General features: G+C 38.5%; 1 protein-coding gene across 1 annotated transcript in view; it reads left to right on the plus strand.

Moving 5' to 3' along the window:
- The window catches only part of GUCY2C (guanylate cyclase 2C), a 48,040-nt gene extending 25,567 nt beyond the window's left edge, over positions 1–22,473 (plus strand). Inside the window, exons 15-27 of the mRNA XM_035316017.1 lie at positions 524–628; positions 1,839–1,925; positions 6,123–6,255; positions 7,616–7,753; positions 11,426–11,514; positions 13,230–13,321; positions 14,758–14,916; positions 16,776–16,968; positions 17,295–17,469; positions 18,460–18,558; positions 19,114–19,208; positions 19,847–19,923; positions 21,819–22,473. Coding sequence (XP_035171908.1) covers positions 524–628; positions 1,839–1,925; positions 6,123–6,255; positions 7,616–7,753; positions 11,426–11,514; positions 13,230–13,321; positions 14,758–14,916; positions 16,776–16,968; positions 17,295–17,469; positions 18,460–18,558; positions 19,114–19,208; positions 19,847–19,923; positions 21,819–21,993 — 1,617 coding nt within the window. The 3' untranslated portion in view covers positions 21,994–22,473. The remainder of the gene's footprint in view (positions 1–523; positions 629–1,838; positions 1,926–6,122; positions 6,256–7,615; positions 7,754–11,425; positions 11,515–13,229; positions 13,322–14,757; positions 14,917–16,775; positions 16,969–17,294; positions 17,470–18,459; positions 18,559–19,113; positions 19,209–19,846; positions 19,924–21,818) is intronic.
- Positions 22,474–24,285: the final 1,812 nt, after the last annotated feature.

Here is a 24,285-nt window from a genome sequence, read left to right on the forward strand (position 1 = left end):
AGACACTTCCAACATGAGAGATGAACTTGGCTGCAGTATTGCATTTTTTTGAATGAACAATTTTCCTTTTTACACGACAGAGCCATACTTTGAATTCAATAAGCTCTCAAATATTTCAAAGTAAACTACAGTTGTCCATATATATGGACAAAGTCCATAATATCATGCAGCATCATTACATTTTTATTACTTGCTCATTTGCTGACTGATTCACAACATTCTGTCTCTCATAATGGCTATTTTGATCAGCTGTGAAGTTTGACTAGAGAGGCAATAATGGAGATTACAGTGAGCTATGGAATTAACTTGCAGAAACCAGCAACAACCACTCTTATCTCCCTAATCCAGAAGGCTCTGGAATGACAAATGCCTTCATTCAGTGCGTAGTCCATACTGGTTCAAAGGGAACTCCTACATCTTATCAGAGCGTGAGATAAAATTCCTGTCACACAACCATCCTTGACCTGTGTTTCTGTACTAACAATGATTGCTTTTAAAAATAGATGTAATGTTTCTGTTCCAGCTTTTACAGATTGATTATTACAACCTGACCAAGTTCTATGGCACTGTGAAGATAGACACCATGATCTTTGCAGTGATTGAGTACTGTGAAAGAGGTTCTCTGCGGGTAAATAATTTTGCATGTTCCCTTCTACCCCCAGTGGTCAAATTTAAAGAAAGAAAAATAATCTGCTCCATGTCTCTGACTCTCATGCAACAGCAGTGGACTATGCAATTGGTGACAGGTTTCTGATGTTCAGGTCCCTCTCCCTTGCTTACCTCTCCCCAGACGTCTCAGCTGTGACTCTCATCAGCTTGAGGGTTCTCAGCAGCCAAAGCACGCAGTGAGGTGCAAGCAAAGGAATACAGGCAGAGCTGTGCCCAGGCAAGAGCAGCAGACAGCATTTGTATTGTTTTCCCTATTGGGAGCATATAGTATATCATGTTTCCATTATTTTCCAAGCCATAGCTGTTGTCTGTGCTGATGCTTTTGCAGCCCCTGAAGTGGCCCCAGAGCTTGAAAAGACAGAAAAAAATAATATATTCCATATTAATAAGGGACAAATGGTTTAAGGATACAATATGGTAAATCCCATGCTGTAAGGGACAGCATTTTATAAACAGAAACAGTAAATTGTTACCCAGCAAGAGTATGGAAAGATTTGGGTTTATTATTACAAATATTTCAAAGCTAATCATGACAGCATGGTGGCATCAGATTTTCTGCAGGTACAAATAGTCTCTGCTTTTCAGTCCACACAAAGACTTTCATTTGCAGTGAAATCTGGAATAAACTCACAGCAAGGGAGTGAAATAACAGCTCTATCCTCAGTTATTTTCTTGTAAACTCATCGAGGCTTACTTTTAGCAATGGAAATCACAGTAGCTGGAATTAACTGTAAATCATTGGCTCTTTATGATAAAGGAACAGTCTACTTTGAACTTATAAGGCCATGAGTTAGTTGGAAGAAACTGGACTGCGAGCATAAAACACAGAGATTTCTTTCCCTTCCTCTTACATACCTTACTCATTCTGTCTCAGCAATTTTGCTTTATCAAAGGCTTATCTTGACTTTAAGAACAAATTCACTATTTACCTTTAATTACACAAAAGTCTATTTTCTAGAGTCCTCACTTTTCTAGTTCTGTGTAAATCTAAAATTTATTTCATATTCTCTGTCTTCTGAGTCGACTCCTGCTCTTGTGCATGTACTCCTAATATGCAGGTCTATCCTTTTCAGTCCTTGGCTGAAAAGCTGCGTGATACTCAGAACTTGTCTTCTCCTTTTTCCCTAATGTAGATTAGAGCCATTTATATATATATTTTTTCCTTACAGGATGTTTTAAATGATAAAATCTCCTACCCTGATGGCACATTCATGGACTGGGAATTTAAAATCTCTGTCATGTACGATATTGCCAAGGTAAGTGGGCTGCTGACAGTGCAATGTTAATCAACCTGTTCTTTCTTGCAAAATGGATCCTCTGGAGAAGAGCAGCAACCAGGAAAGGGTATTTTCCTTACCTTGCTAGAATTGTATGCCCTTCCACTATTTCCTCCTCTGGTAATAGGTTTAGGAGGCCAGAAGAGCCAGTGGCTTTCAGACTGAAGGAGAAGATGGGGGCCAGATTTGCCTTTGGATATTTATAAATAATAAAATATGCCTCAAAGAAATAAGACCCAAAAAATCAGAGGGTTACCATTTGTTGACTGGGATCTGATTCTTGTGACTCCTGGGCAGTCACAAGACCTGCAAAACACACTGTGCTGACTGGCCTCAGGTAAGGCATGTAAAGGAAAACTTCATTCTTTCAAAATGTTGGAATTACTGCAATTTGTACCCTAAAACAGGATCATTTTTTTCTTTTTCTGAACAAGCTCTGTTTATTTTGCATCCTGATTTTCTCACTCACCATAGAGTAATTTCTCACTAGGGCAATCCATTTTGGGCAGTGAGGGAAGAAATCCATCCTGTACAGAAACCAAGACGTGTTTTCAGTAACTTTCAGCAGATATTTGCACTTTAGGTCCTTGTAGTAGGAAGAATCAATACACACAATGAAGCAAATTCTATTTTTCGTTACAGACTTGCATCTGATTAGCTAGTAGTTATGGAAACTTTGCAATTCACATATATTATCTCTGCTGGTAATGCAGAGATTTAACTCTTCCTTTTGCTGGTGCTTGACTGTTGTCCTCTTCCTGTTGCTGGTTTGCAGTTGGATAGTCATTCAATTTCTCTACACGCTTCAGTTCTGACGTGGTCTCCATGATGAATGACTCCTCTGTGTCTGTTCTAAAGAGATATTGAAAATCTTGCTCTTTACTAAAACCCCCTTAATCCAAATTGTCACAGTTTGTTGGCCTTGTTAATGACTTTCAAGTTCAGTTAACGTTCAGCATTAAGTTTCATTTTAAACAGCAGCAGTACAGTTTCCCCTCCTCCTTTTAGCATATCAAAAAAGCAGGATTACTTTTTAACCCTTTGCAGTTTACCTTCAGATATTTCCAAGGAAAATGAAGATAGGTACTGGATTTGTTTATGAGAGAGGGGGAAAATCCCAGTCCCTCTGAAGGTAGCGACCAAATATCCAGTGACTATATTGGGTGGGACCAGGACTTCAGAACCAGTCATTCACATGAGGACGTGGGCTGTGAGGGTGGGTGAAACACTGCATTCATTCTGTGGAAAGGCTCCTGGGCATTATTATGTTAGCCATGTTAGGAGAGATGGTTCACAAAACCTTCCTGAAAACTCATACATACTCAGGAACATCTGACAACTTACAGCCATTGGGATGATCTGCCAGCCTCTCTTTTTCCTTGACCTGATGCTGTGATGGTGCCTCTTGGACCTAGCCATTACCATGAACTTCTTGTACTGGTTTTCCCAAACTGCACCTTCCCTACCTCCAGGCACCCTGCTTTTACTTGTTAAGCTTCTTGCTTTACTTAAGTCACTTCATGACCCTTCAGCTCCTGTTCTGTTCACTCCAGCACCTGCCCTTTTCAAGCCCTCTGCCATCTCTCTAGGCTGTTAACATCCCTAAAAACAATTCCTGCAGTTCTTTTGCCTTCCTTTTGAAACACTTCTCCCTCTCCACATCACTTTCCAACACTCTGATTTTACCGTTGCCCACACAGTCATTGTACTTCCCCTACTCTTCATCTGGCACAGAAGCTGCTGCATCAGTGTTTCTGAACAGGTTAGGTAATTTCTATTCCCTGGCATAGGTAGCCAAGCAATGACTATTCCTAGAGCAGCCCTTAGTCTTCTGGAGGCGGTGGGGTAGGCAAAGAGAAAACCATAGATCTGTTCCCTTGCCTTCCTTCCCTTTTTCCCCTTCCCTTCCCTTCCCTTCCCTTCCCTTCCCTTCATTTCCCGCTCACTCTAGATCTGACCGCACCACCTGTAGCTACCTGGATTTGGGTACTTGTGACAAAAGAGATCTGATGAAAGGTCTGCTAAGAAGGAATTGCAGTAATCAAGCCTTGCAGTTACTAGTGCATGCATTGTCACTGCAAGACTGTTTATTAAATAAGGGGCTGCTGCAGAATATTGTGCAAGGGATTGTAATATTCTAGCACTGTGTCAGGAAAAGTGTTTTACTCCAAAGTCTCAGTCAGACTAAAGCTTCATAGCAGAGGTTACAGGAGTGCCTCAATGATTTAGGAGTGCTGCACTCACTGAAAGTCAGTATAAATTTTGAAAATCACTGTGGCTTCTTAACAGGCTCTTTGTTTTCAGGTAGCTGCACAGCATAGTTAGAAGGAAAGAGGAAAATGTTATCAGGCACGTCTATGAGACTTCTGCCTCCAGAAATTGTTAACAAGAAAGCCCTGATATAAGGAAATCAAAATCACCTTTGCCTGCCATTTGATGCTGAATCTGATTAGGAATTCTGCTATAGCAATGGGTATATTTCCTGGTTGATGTAAGCAGGAACAGGAAGAAGGCACAGCTGGAGCAAATAAACCCTGAAGTAGGCAGAACATCCTGGATTGTGTCAGCAGGGCTGCATGATAAAAAATGCTTAATCAAGAAACATGCTTGTTGGATACAGCATGCACACAGTCTCTGTAAATTTTGGCAGGGTCTAGACAGGCCCAGGATAACCAGTCCAACCACATTCTCAAGGGATTGCATCTCTTGCAGGCTGCCTGTGTCTCAGACATGCATCTGCTGTGCCCAAAACTCACCTCAAGTCTCAATGATCTCTTGTAGCACTTACTGGTCCATTCCCAAGGAGAGAAAGGTGCCAAAGGAGAGAAAACCCAGCCATGTCCTATAGTGTATGCCTGACAACATGATCCGTGTAACCCAGATTAAAGTCTGTCAGTTATCATCCAAGAGGATAAGCTTCACATGTAGGAGTTTAAGTGGAAGACCAATCATGGAAGAAACTAAGCAGATAAAACATACCTGTTCTGGCTTCCATGGAATATAGATTGTGATTCATATAGTGAGCTACAGAAAAGAGGACTGTAGGAAGAAAAACAACCAGCAGGAGGCTTTAAGTAGGTGTGAGCTAAAGTACTGCAGAAGAGAGAGATGAAACAGAATAAAGAATAGCAAGAGGGTGCAAATTAGCATACCTACTTCCTTCCTCATCTTACACCCACTTACTAATGTTCTTTTCCTGATATGTGAATCAGTGCTGGCCCTGTATTACACCTCCATGCTGGCCCAAGTATTATACGACATTCAATGTCTTAAACCAAATTTGAAGGTGATAAGTAAAAAGTAGTGAACTACACACCTTTGTACATGTGTGTGTGTTATGAGTCAAGAGTTGGAATCTCAGGACGTACAGCTGAAACTATATTGGCCTGTCCTCATGGCGTTCACTTCCCAGTTTAGCTCGTGCATAGCTGATACATATTGACTAGTGCAGAAAAAGCTATTAACATTCAAGTTAGAAGACGCCCTTATGGCTATCTAGTCTGATCTCCTGCCTTATATAATTCATAGTACATCATCTAATATACATTGTCCCTACTATGGTCCTCTGCTTTGCAGAAGAGGATCTGCTGAAATATTTCTAAATGGAGTCTCTGGTGAGTGGTAATCTTCAAAGGTGATACAGACATAAAAAGTAATTCTTACCACTGGTGACCATCGGTTGAACATGTAGTTGGAAACATACTTTGTTTGACATTCCAACAAATCTGTACTAGATTCACCAAAAAAAAAAAACAAAAAAAAAAACAAAAAACAAACACATTTATTTCAATTGAAATCAAAGCTTCTGTGGGAGGGAGGAAATAAACTTCCTTAATCCCCAGTTGTGATCTAATCTCATCAAAACCCAAGATGCTATGTCAGGCTTTTGTTAACCAAGAGGAAGGATAATCTTTAGTTAAGACATGATCCTTCTAATGATCCATCCTCATTTCTTAACATTGACTGCTCCTGTGATATTGGAAAGTCTTCTCTGTAAAATAATACTTCTCTTCCTTCATGACAGGGATTTGTGATTTACGCATGTGTATTGCTGATGAAGGCCATTTAACTACTTGGACACATATGCTAATACTTCATATCTTTGTGGACTCTGGTAACAGCTGAGTGTCTCACACATAGTCTTGCCTTTTCCCTCTTTTATTACCACAACCACAGGGGATGTCTTACCTGCACTCAAGCAAAACAGAAGTTCATGGTCGACTCAAATCCACGAACTGTGTAGTGGACAATCGCATGGTAGTGAAGATCACTGATTTTGGCTGTAATTCAATTCTGCCTCCACGGAAAGGTAAAAACAATACCCAGCTAGACTCTCCTTCATGCTTTCCAACCCAGTGGAATTTTCTTATATTCAGAGTACAGTAGGGCCTAATTACATCTTGTACACAGTACAAAACATACAATACAACTTTGTTTCGTGTAGCAGTCATCATTAGAAATTATAACTGAAAACTCTTTCTTAAATAACACAGTCAAAGAGAATTATTAGCAGGTAGAGAAACAAATAAGGCAGTGCAGGGTGAGAAGGAAGGGGAAGATGAATTTTCAACTTATATTTGAGAAGACGGAGACATTTCACATGTGGCTGAGATGCAAGAAATATTTTCAGCATCCAAGGGCTTCACACCAACAGCTCACATAAGCAGTAACGGTGAGAGAATAGAATTTAATTCAGACAAGCATACTCAAGAGTTGCAATGGGAACATAAAAGAAGAGTAGGAAAAGTGCACTGAATGAAAATGTTCTATTCTGTTTTGCAAATTTTGCATTTAAATTTATATTATAATAATATTTTAATGTGTTTATGTTATTTCATTGCTCATAAACACTTTGACAAGCAACCACAAAATCTCTGGCTACTAGACTGCTTTTCTCAAAGAAAACTTATTGCTTCACAAGAGATCTACAGATTCATTGTGGCTGGATGTTGCAGCCTGATATCATAATACTGTCTTCAGGGTCACTGTCTGTTACAATACATCATCAGCATTTCATGCCATGCTGTCATACCATGGTACTATTCTAGTCTTGAGGTTCAATAGTGCTTGGTACACTAGAAATACAGATTAATAATTTCTGTAGGAAGAAAGTGGTTATGAGTAGGTAATATTTATGTCAAGCTCAAAGGCACTTGGGGATTATTTCTGTAGAGTCATGATATCAGGGCCACCAGGAAATATTACAGTCTTCTCATCTGACATCTTGTATAACACACTCCATGCGTCTGACTCAAGAATTTATGCCTCAGCTCTTTTTATTAGCACTGGCATTCCTTGGTCTTATACAGATGCATGGGCTATTTCTAAGAAGCCCATGTGAGGTAGCTAAGAAAAGCAAGTTCCTTGCCAATAAACATAACTTTTCTGGAGGTTTGAGGGTCTGCACCTACAGTAGAAAATAGTAGTTTCAGAAAATTCCTTAGCAATTGCAAACTACCACATCAGAGGTTTATCCAACCTGCATTGATGTCAGCCTCTGAAAATAACTGCTAAATGGGGAAATAAACAGTAGCAGTGGGCTCTGGTTTTGGTGTGAAAAGAAAAAAAATGGAAAATGGCCGATGGATACACTGAGAAGGATCACCCTTTTCAGTTACTTTTCTCCCTTACCCATTTACCTTTTCTCCCACTGTCATCTGGATTTTCAGACCTGTGGACAGCTCCTGAGCACCTCCGTCATGCTGATGTATCTCAAAAGGGTGATGTGTACAGCTATGGGATCATTGCCCAAGAAATCATCCTGCGCAGAGAGACTTTCTACAGCGGACACTGCCGAGACACCAAAGGTAAATCCACAGATTTCTCTTCCGCTGTAGCCCTGCAGAATGTTGTAGTTATAAGTAGCTCATTCCCCACAGGTTTTTGTGAAAAGCACTGTCTCTTGTAAGTGCTTGAACCACTCCTTCTTTCACTGTGTGATGAATGAAGAGTATGTTTGAAGGATATAATTGTGGGGCAAGTGTCATTAGTCTTTCTGTAAATAAGGTTTTTATTGAGTTTTCTTGCCCCTTCTCCTCCCTCTCCCACCTCTGCCACAGCATTACAGAAGTTAATATTATACAGAGCTGTTCAGACTTACTGTAACATTTAAAGGATCAATTTTTCTATTGACTTGTGCCCTACATTGTGCACTAGTAATTCACTCAAACTAGGCATCACAAATCAGCAATGTCAACACAGAACAACAAAAAGTCATCAGCATGACATGAGAACAGCTGGCATTTAAAAACTGGCAATTCAGACTTTATTCCAGCCTGTCAAAGTTAGCTTTAGTAATTTCTCTTCTGTCAGAAAAAGAATATCATCTTGTAATGCACCCATTAAACCCCATTTTGTGCATTTTGTGACACTATAGCTAACAGCCCAGACAGTCCCAGTGTCCAGAATCCATGCATTCTTATCTATTACAACATTACAATCACCATAAATGCGTGTGGGTTTGGGATTTTCCTAGTGACAGTTACCAACAACAAGTTTAGACATTGCCTTTATCTCTGAGTCATCCTGATAGATCCGCCTCACATTTGTTAAAACATCTAGAGCAGCAGCTGGCCAGCCTAATAACTCTTTTCCTGAGTACCATTTCAGAATAACATCAGGGCCAGGCTCATCATCCCACATTATTGCAAATCTATGTTCATATCCGGGAAAATACAGTATTTCACATCACCAACTTTTTAATATAAAAGTGGATCTAAGAGAGATTAGAAATGCCTGTTGCCCTTTGACCAAACTCTTCAGGACTTTATGCTGTGTGACAGATGGTCTCCTGAACGGCGTATGAATAAGGTAGCACAGAGAACAGAGAAGTCCTTCTACTCCTTATCTTTGAGAAGAGGCTGCCACAATCCTCATGAGTGCAAGGATTTTGCAAACATCCCCAAAATAGATGGGGAAAGGAAAGACTAATGCTCTTCCTTCCAGATTTTGACATGTAAAGCAAATCCATAGCAAACTGCATTCTTTTAACTGTTTTCTGAGCAGTTGCTCTCTGTCTGTGTTAGCCTCAGACACTGTGGTTCTGAGATGTGGTGGCAACCACAATGGTCTTTATCTGACCATGGCTGTCATAGTCACAATCTCGTTCCTTGTTTTAACTTTGACCTGTGTCTTGACACTGTCTTGTCATTTTAGAAAAAACTGTCCTATTCAAATAACATTAATTTAATCTGTCCAGCTGAAAGTATTTTTAGCACTTCTAGGTGCAGGCTGTCTGCCGCTAGAGATGGTCACACATATCAACCAATATGTTTAGTAAAATAGCAATAAACCTTCTGGGCCTAAAATCCAGTAAGTCCTGTGTTGAGTCTGGATTCAGGGTAACTTGAAAAAAAAAAAAACACAACTAGTTTCCAAACTTCAGTGAAAATATTAAGTTTTCTATTGAGTAATAAGATTATTTTTCTCCCTGAAGCTTTTTTCTTAAAATCATTAGTGGAGGTCTAAGCTATCTATTGCTGTTCTAATAGCTTCTGATATTATTTGTGGGTTTTGATTCTGCAGTTTGAGTAAATATGTTCAGTGTGGTTTAAGCAGTTCATCAGATTTAATGTAACAGAAAGGAATGATTTATTAGATTTATTATGTTTCTGAAGTGGCTACTCATTTAAAAGTCTGGATTAATTCATTAGCCAAGGCAAAGCAGCAAGAGGGTGGACCATACTTACTCAAACATCTCTGAAATGTGTTTATGGCATCATCTATCCTTGGAAGAGATTAGCTCAGGCTTGGGGTGACCATTAATTTTCAAATATCCACGATAGAAAGACGGGAAAGAACACCAAATTAGAGTCAATAGTAATAGGTAAGGAAAAGTCCCTGTTGCATGTTAGATTCATTTGTTAGTAAGTCTCCTGCAGGAAGTCTATCAGAACTAATCAGAAAGGATATCAGAAATTAATCTCTGCAAGTCAGAAGACATGATATTGATAACTTGGGACAACTGATACAACCAATTCTGCAGGACTTCACTGGCAGCAGCAAAGACTGTGTTTGAATTTTAAGTTGTTTAAAAAACTCTGTACCTAGCCTCCATCCACAAATGGGAAAATTAAACTCAATTTTCAGGTACTCAGCTAATTCTCTCAATCTGCAAATATGTATTAATCAATTTAACATATAATACTATTTTTATTAATGAGTGAAAAGAAGTCCCACAAAGAGGATGAGGATACAAAACTGGATCTATAATGTGTGGAAGTAACTAGGTCATAGTCCTCTTCACTGACGGCTTTGTGAGACAGCTGTTAGACCAGCTGTTGCTCCACTCTTCTGCAGAAACACCTCATTCACTGTTCAAGACTGAAATCTTGTCATGTACCGACACTCAACTCAAGCTGCCTCCTTGCTCCACTACTTTCTGCCACTGGCTAATTGCAGTGTTGCTAATAGTTGTTATTACTTCCTCTCTCAGGTGTATGTGCAGCATGGAAATTTAACACATTCCTCTTGCATACATGAGACTTACAGGGGTTCTTCTGTCTCTTAGTCCACAGGAGACTTCTTTCCACTTTTGGAGACTCTTAAAGTTTCCTACTCCTTCTCTAGTCTGTAACTTCTGTACCGCAAAGCTGGAACCTACTGCATCTTCTTAGGGTGATCATGCACACTGGGCATGCTTAGGCATCCCTAGCTACTCTAGACATACCATCACGATTACAAACCTTCCTCACATCATTATATGTTTTCTTTGGCAAAATTGTCTCCCAAAGGTAATCAGACATTATTAATGTATGTGTTTCACACTTGCAGTTTCTCTCTCTTCCTTAGAGGTCACAAAGTGCTTCTCTTTTTGTACTCCCTCCCTCTGGAACTCTGGCGGTCTGGAGTCAAGGGAGAGAGAGAAATTTTTTGCTTTAGTTCTCAGTCACTGTGCTTAAATTGCTCTGCAAATGCAGCCTGCATTCTGATGTGTTCAGAATCCAGATAACTTTCATAGAACGGATTTCATGAATATGAGTACAAATGAGCTAACGACTGCAATGTTTTTATACCATAAATATTAATATCCTACTTTTAAGGAAGCTGAGCATCCAGAGGATGACTTGAACTGATCTGACGAGAATTGTGGTTCTCCACACTTTTGATCAAGTTGCAATATTCTAGTGGGCTCCTAGCTTTGTTTTTTACTATAGCTATACTTTATGCTGAGAGGCACATTAATAATGCCTAACGTTCATTTGGGAAGATGCCATAACCATGTCTACCGTGACCAATAAATACTCGTGTACATTCCTATTCATTTTGCTTACAGGGGCCTTCCAGCCAACCTGTTTTGATCTTGTGCCATTTATTTAGAAAAGCTTCAGAGCTGAAATTCACATCAAAGAGAAAGGAACTGTCTTCAAGGCTTCTGTTTGAACAGTGACTTGTAACACATCATAGGACGCTATCCACAAGTTATATTTTATTTTATTTTATTTTTTGATTAAAACTTTGCATCTTTTTTCTTGCTTTAGAGAAACTTTACCGAGTGGAGAGCGGCAAAGGAGTGAAGCCTTTCCGACCAGACCTTGCCTTAGAAACAGTGGGAGAAAGAGAGATGGAAGTAAGCTAATAATTAACTAAGCCATTTTCTGGGTGAAGGATAGAAGTCCTGGCCAAACTAGTGCTCACGATCATGGGAGGATGAAAGCTATGCACATTTTATGCCAAATGCCTTAACCTCATGGGAAGAAACAATATTCTACAGTTGTTACCAGTGAAACGAAACACAACTTGTGAACATTTTTTCATCCTTCTTTAGTGTATTCTGTACAGCATCTCTAGTTTTCTCCTAGTGATGGTTTAACGACTAATACATGTGTTAAAATTAGATCCCTTATGAATTTGCATAGTTCATTAGGTTGGTTATCTTGAAAAAAAAAAACAAATGTATCAGACAATGTTCCCAACTCTCTTTCTGTAATTCTCTAAAAACTACATTGAGTTTGGTTGAGTAAAAGGAGGCCTTAAAATAAAAAGGGAACATGTATTTATTTAGTTTAGCACAGTCTTAGGGCTATGAACTATGAGCTAGCTATATGATAAGGAGAGTGTTACACTGCTATACCATAAGGAGAGTGTTATATTGATATATGAAACATTACTTATCATCATATTAGGAGGGTTGTGTAACTCTGTGTGGGAAAGCAACAGTCTGACCTGCATATGAAAGGATCTGGGATGGATCAGCTTTCTGATATACTCACAAATACATTATGTTGCAATAATTCAGGGAAGGACTATCATTATCTCTTGAAAGTGCTATCAAGTAGTAGTACTGCTTACTTATCTTTATATTACAGTGGTGTGTCTTTTGAAATCTGCTATTATTCCAGAGTTCTAGACTGATATATATGGACTTTAAATAATGCATGAGCATCACGAAGGATAATATCTCATGGAAACTGGTGGTGGTACAACACATTTCACAGAGGATTCATCTCACCTATCTTTAGACATCAAAGAGCTGTTCATCTCAATCTGACCTAGTCACCACATGTCCCTTTTACATTTGATAGAGAGAACACTCATCCAGATGACTACTTGTGCCTTATGTATATTTTTAGACCAAGATGCCTTTCTCTCTACTGATTAAAAATATTACCTAGGGTGACTATGGTATTCATAGGTATCTAGCTTTTAAATAACAAAATTATGAGTGGAATTTGCCTCCAGTAGCTTTAGAAGTCTGCAATGCACATATCTGTATTTGATCTGTTTATTCCATAGTCCCTGAAAAGAAATGGATACTTACATGGTGCCACTCTTCTGACCTCTTCTGGATAGCTTTAATATGGGGTGAATCACACTTCAAATGTACCTCTTTCCATGGGTTATATTGCGCCTAAGGCTTCTTGCTCAGGTGCAGATGCAGACATCAACATATTCAGTAGATGAACCCCATAATTTTGGGCTGAATCACCAGTTTCAGAAAAATCCCAAACTCGGGGTATTGGAGATATAATTACCACAGCACTTACCTCCATGTCAGTGACCATACCTGGTAAGAGTTGCAAGACAGGATCTATTTATTTGCCTTTCATTTATGTATTGAAAATTCAAGTGAAGAGCATGTCACTAGCCACTACAGAGTTAAGTTTAAGATGCCTGCATAAGTTTAAGATGTCCTACTCATAGATTCATAACAGTTAGTCACACATTTCAATATGTTGCTGGTCAAGAGTAACTGGAAATTCCCTAATGATCTAGTGCTGTTTAGCACCATTATCCTTGTATACCCTCTACTCAGTTGGACTGTCCTTAAATTTTTGTTTGAAGGTATATACACTAGTCAAGAGCTGCTGGGAAGAAGATCCAGAGAAAAGACCTGACTTTAAGAAAATTGAGAGTATTCTGGCTAAAATATTCAGGTGAGCATCAGAGGCTCCATTTTCCAAGATGCTCCAAACTCCTTCTGGGCATTAGAAAGATTGTATTTTTAAGTGTGTAAGCTGATGTGAGTATGGTTCAATCAGTACAAAAAATGTGTGTCTTCACTTAGACTTACTCCTTGTCAGAAAATTAGGGGAGCACGTGCATATGCATACGTACATGTGTGTACATGTGCAGCTATGCATGTATTAGCTGAGTGAGGGTGAGATGATCGCCGTTCCTCAAATTGGTACATTGTGAAAGTTGCAAGCTGGATAATTAGAGATTCAAGCCATTCAAGTAATTCACCCCCTGTCTCTAGTCAAGAGTTGCATAGTGAGTCATGTTGTCCAAGTTTCGGGAAACGAAGGCACATAAATGTTTGGATGATGATTAGAAAGTTTGGATGAGCTGGGTTGTGCCATAAATGAGTTCGGATGGTCCCAAATTAAGCTGACTAAAAGTGTTGGGTTGTACCTCATTAGAAGAGTTAATTACAGGGTTTTGAAGGTATAAAGTTGTGGGATAATAAGGGCCATACCTGAATAAACCCTATGAAGTTATACAGACCTTTCACCTGGCCACTGTTGCATTATTCCTAAGAGTTTAGCCTGAATTGATTATTTAGATGTCCAAACAGTGAGCTTTTAATCACTTCTCTTGGGAAATTACTCCCCAATTTTTAAAGTTCTCCATATTAACCAACACTAACAGTAATCACACTGTGTTATTCTACATGGGGAGAACAAGGTGTCTACCTCATGAAGGGTCATGCATGATAGTGTATCCCCGACATAAAAACTTATCTAAAGTAAGAGTGGCTTTAAAGTCCTAATCTGAATCTTCCAGTCTGGCTCCATCTACTTTCAGACTACTCAGACAAACAGGGGTTATGAGTAGCTCATTTTACCATACCTCTGCTTCCAGTTTAAGCTTAAGCTTCTGGCTGGAGTCTGCAAAATCTTGTGAGCAACACTAACCTATGGGCTGCTAATTGTTTCTTATGAATTGTTTTGTCTTCTACAGAGTTACCCCAAAATTGTATTAATTCTTCTGGCTAAAGTACCCATTTAAATATTACATGCAGTTTTCTTCTTTAGCTTCCTCTTGGGATGTCAGCTTGCTAGTTACTTTTTACAAATGAATGTTCATGGATTACCCAGGATAACCTGGACTTGACAATATTAGCAGGGTGAAGTGATTTGAAGGTGCTTTAAGAATTAGCAGCAGTGACAAGCATGGACCACAAACTTTCAATTCATAAACCTAAGCTCTCCAAGCAAGAAAAAGAATGATGTACTTAAAACACTTTGTATTCTGACCACATGGAAGTTAAACACTGGGGAAGTTTTCTGCTGCTCATTTCTTTCCTCCCTCAACTATGTACTTCTATCATCCTTTCTTGTTGGCTCCTGTGCACTTCTGTTATTTCCAGTAACTACCATTGCCAGACCAATGAAAGCTACATGGATACCCTGATCCGGCGTCTACAGATGTATTCCCGGAACCTGGAGCACCTTGTGGAGGAGAGGACAGAGTTATACAAAGCAGAGCGAGACAGAGCAGACAGGCTTAATTTTATGTTACTTCCAAGGTTAGTATTGGCCAGCAGGATTTTCAGTGGCATTTTATTTACATATATCACATGATTATTGGAGAGTGAGGGTCGGGATTAATATTAATCTTATATTTCTTCAATTTAGAGAATGAAATGCTACTTCCTCTGTCCTAATTCTTCTCAATTTACAGACAAAATGCCAAATTTAGGAGTTGCCATCAATTCTCACGGTATCTCTTCTGTCTCTGTACTGCTCATTTGAGGACAGTGTGTAGCTACAGGAAAAATGTGGCTTTCTTTGCTTGGACAGAATCACAGGCTTTCTATAGACTTTGCTTCCTGGTCTGATTTCCCATATAGGTCATTGGAGCATAGCTTGGCAACCTCTCTGCCTGAGGCTCCAGTTCCATTCAGCATGTGCTTAGAGTTAAAAAGATTTACCGAATTGATGCCTTAATTAAAATCTAAAAAAATAAAAAAATAAAAAAAAATTTAAAAAAAGGAAAGAAAAAAAAGCAGGAGCTCAGATAAACTTGATTTGATGTACAATTACAGTGTAGTGATCTAAGCCAAGGAAGAAAAACATCTCAGTTAGAAAGCCAGTGTAAAGTATCATTGTTCATCCATAAAATGTATTTGCCTAGAAAAGGATGAAACTGTGGTGAGGACATCTCTACCCACTTCTTAAGGTTAATAGTGTCAGATAAGTTTTGCTAACATTTTATCACAACAGATGAACACCTTCATTCTTGTGTGTACCACCCTAACGCATAAAATTACATGTCCTACATGAATGTTACTGACACTGAAGAAGTTTTTGTTTTTGTTTTGTTTTTGAGTAAGAATGACTACATGAGTCCTTCTCGTTTTATCAGTGTATTGATCTGTTCAACAACTTGGCAGTATTTTGAAATATTGAAAACTCTTAATTTTACATAATTATTGTAAGTTCATCATTGTAAGCATGGTATAGGACAAGTGTTATTGATATTGTAATATCGGTAATCCCAGTAATTTTGGTATTGCATACATTAAGAATACTAAAACTATCATGGTACTTCATTGTTTGTTTCAAGGGTATTTACCTAGTGACGGTATTGATTTTGTGACTCATCTGAAAAGACAGTGTCTGTTCAATCCAGTTTTGGGGAAAATTTGAAATGATTTGTCTGTGCAAGCTGAGAGACAAAGATCCTGTTTTTCCTTCCACTCTTTGTTGTTCCCACCTCTCTATTACAATCTTTATTGTACATTAAATACAGCATTGTGCAATACCTATATTTTATGGGTCTCTTTCAGTTATTGTCTTTTAATATCTCAGTAGGAACAAGTATTTTCCTGGAGTTAGAAATGCAAGAAAATACAAGTCCCTCTGAATAGATATTGACTGTCATGGTATTGAATTTTGTGCCATAAAATTATCAGACTATGATATCTTGTCTGAAATCAGCATGAGTTTATGTAATTATCAGGATGCAATTACTTCTGCATGGGGGAAAAAGAAAAACAGATGTCTGTTCTTACTTATTGGGAAAAAAGTGCAGGTAGAATGTGGGGCTACAAGTCCAAAGTTTCTGAATTTTGGTTCTAAATTTGACATAACTTCCTAATTTCTGAATTTAGCCAAGAAGCTCAGTTGCTTATGTCTCAGTTTCCTCATCTCGATGATCTTAGCACATTTGGATTTTGTAATTAACTAATATTAGTAAGTGCTTTGAGGTCCCTGGCTGAAAGGCATTATGGACATCTAAAATGCTATTATGGTAGAAGTTTTCAGCATGCTATTTGATGTTTCCTACCCAGAAAGATATGATGTGGTTGAATTGCATGAGAAAATACCTTTAATGTTAAGCACAGACTATTTATCTGTCTTCCTGCCTTCTCTGTTTCCACAGGCCAGTAGTAAAATCTTTGAAGGAGACTGGTCTGGTAGAGCCAGAGCTATTTGAAGAAGTCACTATCTACTTCAGTGACATTGTTGGCTTCACCACACTCTGCAAATACAGCACCCCTATGGAGGTGGTAGATATGCTGAATGATATCTACAAGAACTTTGACCACATCCTTGACCATCATGATGTTTACAAGGTGATTAGCTCCTTGCTTTTGCTCAGTTAACGAGAGGACACAGAAATCAAACAGGCCAAGATTACCCCATTTCAGTATGCTTGTGTGCCAGCTTATAGCAAGTTTTATATACCAGGTGGTCACAAATTCCTTAACTGAAATGCTGTGTACAGGTACAAGCATTCATGTACCTAAAAGGTATCAGCTACCTTAAACTGAACAATCCTGCTGGCTAAGGAAGACATGTTTAATCGTGAACAAGAGGATCTGATAAAAACTTACTGCTCTCAACTAAATATGTATTTTGCTATGTCTGCAGGTTGTGACTTCTAATTGTGTTTCCACAGGTAGAGACCATTGGTGATGCTTACATGGTGGCAAGTGGTTTACCAAAGAGAAATGGCAACCGTCATGCAGTTGACATCTCCATGATGGCTCTGGACATCCTTAGCTTCATGGGATCCTTTGAGCTGCGACATCTGCCTGGTCTGCCTGTTTGGATTCGCATTGGAATTCACTCTGGTACACAGTGGTGCTAGCTCAACAATGACAACATAGTCTTCTTGCTTTTGAACTTAATAGATTAGATATCCATCCATGGAAGTTGTGGTAGCACATCATAAGCAACTGCTCTCCTCGTGAAGAATCAGGTTGAAAACAATGTTCCTGGGGGAAGAGTAAAAAAAGTAAATAAGCCACCAGTTTGCTCCCCTATAGTGCAATAGCCCATATCCGTTCATAGTTTAAATCAGTAGCTAGGAAAAGCAACTGCCATTGTTCCTGGTTTGATTAAGTCAATTGTAAGCCTTTGAAGATTGTTTCTCCTTGACCAAAGCGGAGATCAGACATGGCCAGATATGCTTGTCTGGCCACAAAACACAGGCCTATGTCTTATGATTTTGGAGACAGAATTTCTGACTGAGTCCATGTGAGAATTTGTGTTTTAATTATTCCATAAAATCTTTTTTTCTCAAAGGGGAACTGCAGATAGCTCATCAAGCCCAAGGACTTTGGGAAAATTTATCTTTTCATTTTTGCTTCTTTCAACAATAACATGAACACCAGCTGCCAGGAGAGGAACATATCAGTGAAAGCAACTGGGGCACTAGGATACCCCCTGAGGCACCGATATGAATCCCCTCCATAATAATGCTTATTCTCTTTTCATCTTGCTTCCAAAACTGACAGTATCTGTTTTTTTTTTTTTGTTTTTTTTTTTTTTTTTTTTTTTTTTTTTTTTTTTTTTTTTTTCTCCTGCACAGGAATTGTGTTTAAATACAATTAATACTGTGCAGCAGCATCCACCTTATGTTCTTACTGGATTCTGCAAGCTGAATAGAGCTAGGCTGGGTTTGAAGTAGAATGGGAGATGGTCAGATACTTTAGTGGTAGAGAGCATCGCCATTGGTGAGGAACACATTGCTCCAGCAGTACTTTGCAACAGGGAGAGACATCTTTCAAGTAAATAGTATCTTGACCAACCTTTTTTAATTCTCTGCATCCCTTTCCTAGGTCCATGTGCGGCCGGTGTGGTAGGAATAAAAATGCCTCGTTACTGCTTGTTTGGAGATACTGTGAACACAGCTTCACGGATGGAATCCACTGGCTTGCGTAAGGATTTAGGTTTATCTCTCGGGGTAACAGGACCAAAGGCTATTGGTTAGTTTGTGACTGAAGTGTCTGTTTTCAGCTCAGAACAATTTGTTATCAGCTCACAGATGTTTTAAAGATGAAGCCCTATTTGTTCAGATTACCAATTGTTTCACTGTCCTGTTGAGCAATGAAGAATTGTTCCTTGTTCCTCTTCCAGCCCTGGTAACAGGGAGTACATAGGCTGGTTTTTGCTGTCTGAGTTCCTCTGGAAGATATGCTACTGATGTGTTTAGGATTTAATTTTACTGTATGAATTTTGGATTTTAGTTCAACCTAGAATTGTATTACAGCTTTGTTATGTAAATATGCCAACTGCATATATGAAGTTGAAGCAACTACTTCTTCAGCTATGCCATTATAGAACTGTGCCAAAAGCCAGTTTGCCTTCCTTCTGCCCAGTGTCTTTACAAATTATTCCCTTTATAGGATACCTCCCAATTATTTTCCCTTTTGGTATCTAAACACTAGAGATACATTTTCAGGTTGAAATTTCACTGTCTATTTAATTTTTAGCTTTAAGGATACATGTAAGTGGTTCCACAGTTGCCATCCTGAAAAGAACAGACTGCCGATTCCAGTATGAAATGAGAGGAGAAACATACTTGAAGGTAACCTTTACCATATGCATGCACAGAGAAGAGGAACAGTATAAAAGTATTACATAGCTGAGAGTACCCTGCTACTTAACAGCTCAGGAAACAAGGGTTACAGATCATGGTATCATAATCTCTAGTTGTTGAAGACACTTCCGTAAAGACAATGCAAGCAATGAAGAGCTGCCCAACTTGTAAATAAAGTAACGTCAAGGTGTGGAGAATAAATGAAACATACTATTTATATCAGAGAATTACAGAGTGATAGTAATAGTGAATCAGTCTGGTGGAAAAGAAGCTGAATTTATTGCTAATTTGCTCTTGCTCTGATATCTGACTGCCTACCTATCTATTTATTTCAGCCTATGTAACCAGGCAGATATGTGTACTTGGGAACTAATGGCAGGTAGCACAGCTCATCTCACCCATGGTTTCATGTCATGGAACAAGAGATTGAGTGTGCAGCTGCATCTCACCCATTATTCTTCTTCCTGTGTCTGATTTTTAATCCTTTGCTGTGAGCATCATTTACTGAAAACAAGCAAAGGCAAACACAACAATGTGCAATACAGAATTATTTAAGTAAATGAACTACAGGAAATTGCAGTCTAATCCCTAAATTGTGCTTTCTCTTCTTTGTCATACCTATTTAGGGCAGAGGAACTGAGATTACCTACTGGTTGACGGGTACCGAGGACAAGGAATATAATCTCCCAACACCACCTTCTGTGTAAGATGGTCCTTTTATGCGACAAGGGAAATGAAATTCCCAGCCTTTGCACTTTAGGCTTAACTGCTCCTCCCTGGCACTTGTTGTTGGCTTTTGTTTTTATTAACACTCAACTAGTCTTCAGTAGTTAGAGGGCTTAACATTATATGTCCTTATAAACATGTAAATATTCATGACAGTATTAGCTCTGGGACTATGCTGCAGGTTATTTGTATGTGTAAGTGCTTAACATATCCATTTCCTTGGAAAGAAAATAAGACTTTCAGGACAAGTTGCTGATGTGGTAAGTGCAGGAGATGGACAGAAAAAAGACACATATTCCCCAAAACTTTAATCTTAATGGAACCTGCATGTGACACTACAGTTAGAGGATACCTGCAACTAAAATGTGCAGCTCGCTGTAGTACCATGTTACGCCTGTGAGTCTTGTGGGAGAATCTGCACGTGGAATGAAACATGCAGGATTTTGAGCAGTATTCTGTTAGAAGGGGCAGACAAAGTTACTGTAATACTGCACAGGCAAAAAGTGTTTAAAAAATGAACAGAAATTTACTTTCTAACACATAAGAGAGTAGTTATCAAGAAAGAAAAGGCAGATGTCTTGGAACTGAGCTATCATTTTGCATTAATACTAAATAAAATATAGTGAGAGTGGGAGTGTTGTTTTTGAGAAACAGTGCAAAACTGAATTCAGGATGACTCACCTTAATTTCATGTGTATTTTGCATGAATACTTCATTAGTTCCTGTGAACTCAGTAGAACGTAGAATTTCCTCACTTTCTTCTCTAAATTCTTGTGTACAGTCACTCTTTCCTAAATGGGAATTTGCTGCTATCTGCTTTGAAATGACAGTGTTTCAGTACAACTTGAAGCAATTATATTGCAAATTGTAGTTTGCTGAATACATTGGAACCCATTATTGTGAAACGCACAAGTAAGTGTTACAGCTTACTTCTAATGCAAAAGTTTTGAAACTTAAATGATGAATCCATTGCAGAGAGAAAATTTTCTGCCCATTTATTCCTATTTATTTCCTACCTAACAGAAGAGAGATGGCTAAGAGAAAGATAAAGGTTTCCTCAGGACATTTGCAAAACAGAAACAATCAAATTCTTAATTTACTACAGAATCTCATGAACTATTTTTTTTTTTTTTAATTGCAAAATACAAGTGTTTGTCTCTGGGCTGAGCAGGAAACAGTCAGGCCTATTTCTATGGTACATCTCTTTTGTAATCTCAGGACTTTTCTGAATTAAAATGATCAGTTGAGACTACCAGAATTATTGAATTGGCAGTTCTTCTGGAATTCAACTGCTGAAAAAAATACCTCTTGAGCTGCACTCAGTAATGTTTTTGTTTTCACTTCCTCATATAGGCTGTGACTCATAAAATTGCCCCTTAAAATTCTCATATGCAGAGTATTCAAGTCAAAGCCAGGCACACTGCAGAAATTTACGAAAACATGGCAACTTTGTTACTGAAGACCACCTGAAATTGAATAGTGGAAGGGCTGGTACCAGTAATGGTGCTGAGAAATATAATCTACTTTGATTGGGAGTGAATCTGATTTATGTTTTTCTTTTCATGCAAAGACAGTAATCTATACTATTTGGGTTTTCATTGACACTGCTGCACTTTAATATAATGACACTGCCACAAATCTCCTCTGCAAAGACAGTAATCCATACTGTCTGGAAAAATTATATGTAATTCCTGCGTTACATTCTCAAATCCAAAACCTGGATTTAGTTCTGCCTACACTTTGTATCAGTAGTGTATGAATGACACGAAGATAAAAGCAGGGTAGAAATGTTTGAAAAACACTTGAGATCTGAGGACCACTAAAAACATGTGAATCAGTGACTTTTTTGTTTTTCCATCCTGTTGCTTTCAGGGAGAATCAGCAGCGGTTAAAAGATGATTTAGCTGAGATGATAACCAATATTCTTCAGAAAAGAGAAACAGAAGGGTTCAAGACACGGCCAGTCTCACGGGTAGCAAGCTACCGAACAGGTACCCTGGAATACCTTCAACTGGCCAGCACAGAGAATTCTATGACATATATTTAAAACTGGACATGTAGCATGACTCAAAAAGCTGCAGCAACTCTCTTGAGTACTTCACATAAAGGCTGGAGGCTTATATTCTCAGCTTGTATTCTCAGCTGGAGGGGAAAGAAAATACCTTTTCAGGCATCCATCCTTTCTACCACTCAAAGTACATCTAGCAGTACGTCAAACCTCTCTTCACTGTGATGTCCAAATTGTCAGATGACTCAAGAAGGACACATGCAGTCTGATTTGAGACAAATGAAAATACTTACATGAGTCCTGAAGATAGCTTATTTGTTCTGGTTTGTGTTTTAAATGTGATAGCCTGTTCAATAATCCACTTCTGAAAATATTCAAAGCAAAGTCTTAATTTGTCATGATTTTTAAACGTTGTATTTAATTTGTCATTTTTATTTGAAGAAAGATTTTCTGTAATATATTTGAAAATAACATTAAATATATCATGTGTAAGTCCTGGATATTTGTCTTTTTGCTTCTTCTGCAGTTTTCCGTGTCTCCCATGTTTTGTTTAACTGAGTTGTCTTTGCTCAGGAGATAGCATTTGCATTATTCACCTTGGAAGATAACTCCAGAATTTGTATGGTTTCTAAAGTTCATCTGAATGTTTTGGGCCTGCAAAATGAAACTTGAAATCTTGCAAAAACAGACTCTTTCATACCCTCCCTCCACTTCTGCTTCTGCCCTCAAACCAGAAGTGCAACAGAAATGAAGAAAATAAACTGATCTGTATTTTTTAAACCTCAGAAACTTTCATTTCAACTTTTGGATTAAGTTTCATGACCAGACAGAACTCACATTTTACTGAGATGACTTGCTCATTAACTCACACCATGGCATTTATATTAATAATCAGATTTAAAAAGCAACTAAAGAACAGCAGACACATGTAAAAGAAAACCAGCATTCACATGAATAAATAATAACTAGTGAGCAAAATTTTTGCAGAATGCTTTTGTGTACTGGTGATTTTCAAAGCAGAGTTCCTTCTTTCACAGTTGTCAAACTTCCACAATATTCAAACCATAAACTTTGCTGCATAATTTGTCCCCAAATCATTCTTCTATGGTTTTGAACGGCATTTTTGTCCAAGTAAACAATCCAAGTAAACAATCTTAAAATAGTCAAAACAGAGCAAGCTAGTTGCCTGCGTTTTTTCTTTGTTGACTTAAATTGACTTTGGGCAAACACACACACAAAATTAAAACACTCCAAAAATAAAACCCAACAAAACAACATAAGTGTACATACACAGGTTATAAAATTCAACCAGGTTATGCTGTAGGGCTTGTAATATTGCCTTATGAACGTAAATTCCAGAAATAGCAGGAGAATGAAATAGCAGACAGCATGTAACCAACAGCTACAGGTTTCAGATTTTATGTAAGCAATCTTAAACTTGGGCTGGCACTAATAACATACCATTACTGCTCCTGTCTGTGTCCTAATGGAAGCATTCATTGGGATGAGGATAGAAAAAATGACTGGTATTCTAAAACTGATATATACTGAAAAGAGTATCAGTACAGTAGCAAAGCATGAAGTCAGCACGTCTGCTATTTCCTGGCCCAAGGTGCCAATCAACAAGCTTCGTCTCCATGTCTGCATTCTTTGGTGTGACTGCTGCTCTGCAGCGATACTTGGCACCACTGGACTATTCTGGTTGCTGTATCTGATACACTCAGCAAACGTAGCTATAATGGCAGTGACAAGTGTTGGACTCCTACAGTCCAAGGAAGCCCGCTCCTACTACATTAAGCAGAGTTGCTTTGTTCTTTGAAGTAATTTAAGTCTGTTTTTAAAGAGGAGTTGTATGGGTTCCATCCTTGACGCTCCTGAGATAAAAACTATGCAGCAAATGGCTGCTGACACTGCAACAATAAATTTGGACAGTAGTTAGTTTTCAGCAGCCCTTCTTTCCTGTACGCTTCAAATTATAAATTTCATATAATTCCTTGAAGATCTATAATAACTTTAACAGTGAGCTGATTGACCCATTTTCCAACACGGTTCTTTTCTACTTGCTTCTGTCCCTGTACATTTCTGTCACCCATACATCACAACAAAATCATTTTTCACTATACTCTTTAAAAGTTTGCACCTGGTTTCTGGTTTGAATCTGTCTTATATTCAATGTCTTATTATTGCATCTTGATATTAAATGTTAGATCAAAATGCCCTCTTCATTAGAAATCTGTCACCAAAGTCCCTGTCACTCCTTTCTTTTTTCTTTTTCTTTTCTATTTTTCTTCTCCTCTCCTCTCCTCTCCTCTCCTCTCCTCTCCTCTCCTC

This window comes from Oxyura jamaicensis, chromosome 1, assembly GCF_011077185.1.
Source record: "Oxyura jamaicensis isolate SHBP4307 breed ruddy duck chromosome 1, BPBGC_Ojam_1.0, whole genome shotgun sequence".
NCBI lineage: Eukaryota > Metazoa > Chordata > Aves > Anseriformes > Anatidae > Oxyura > Oxyura jamaicensis.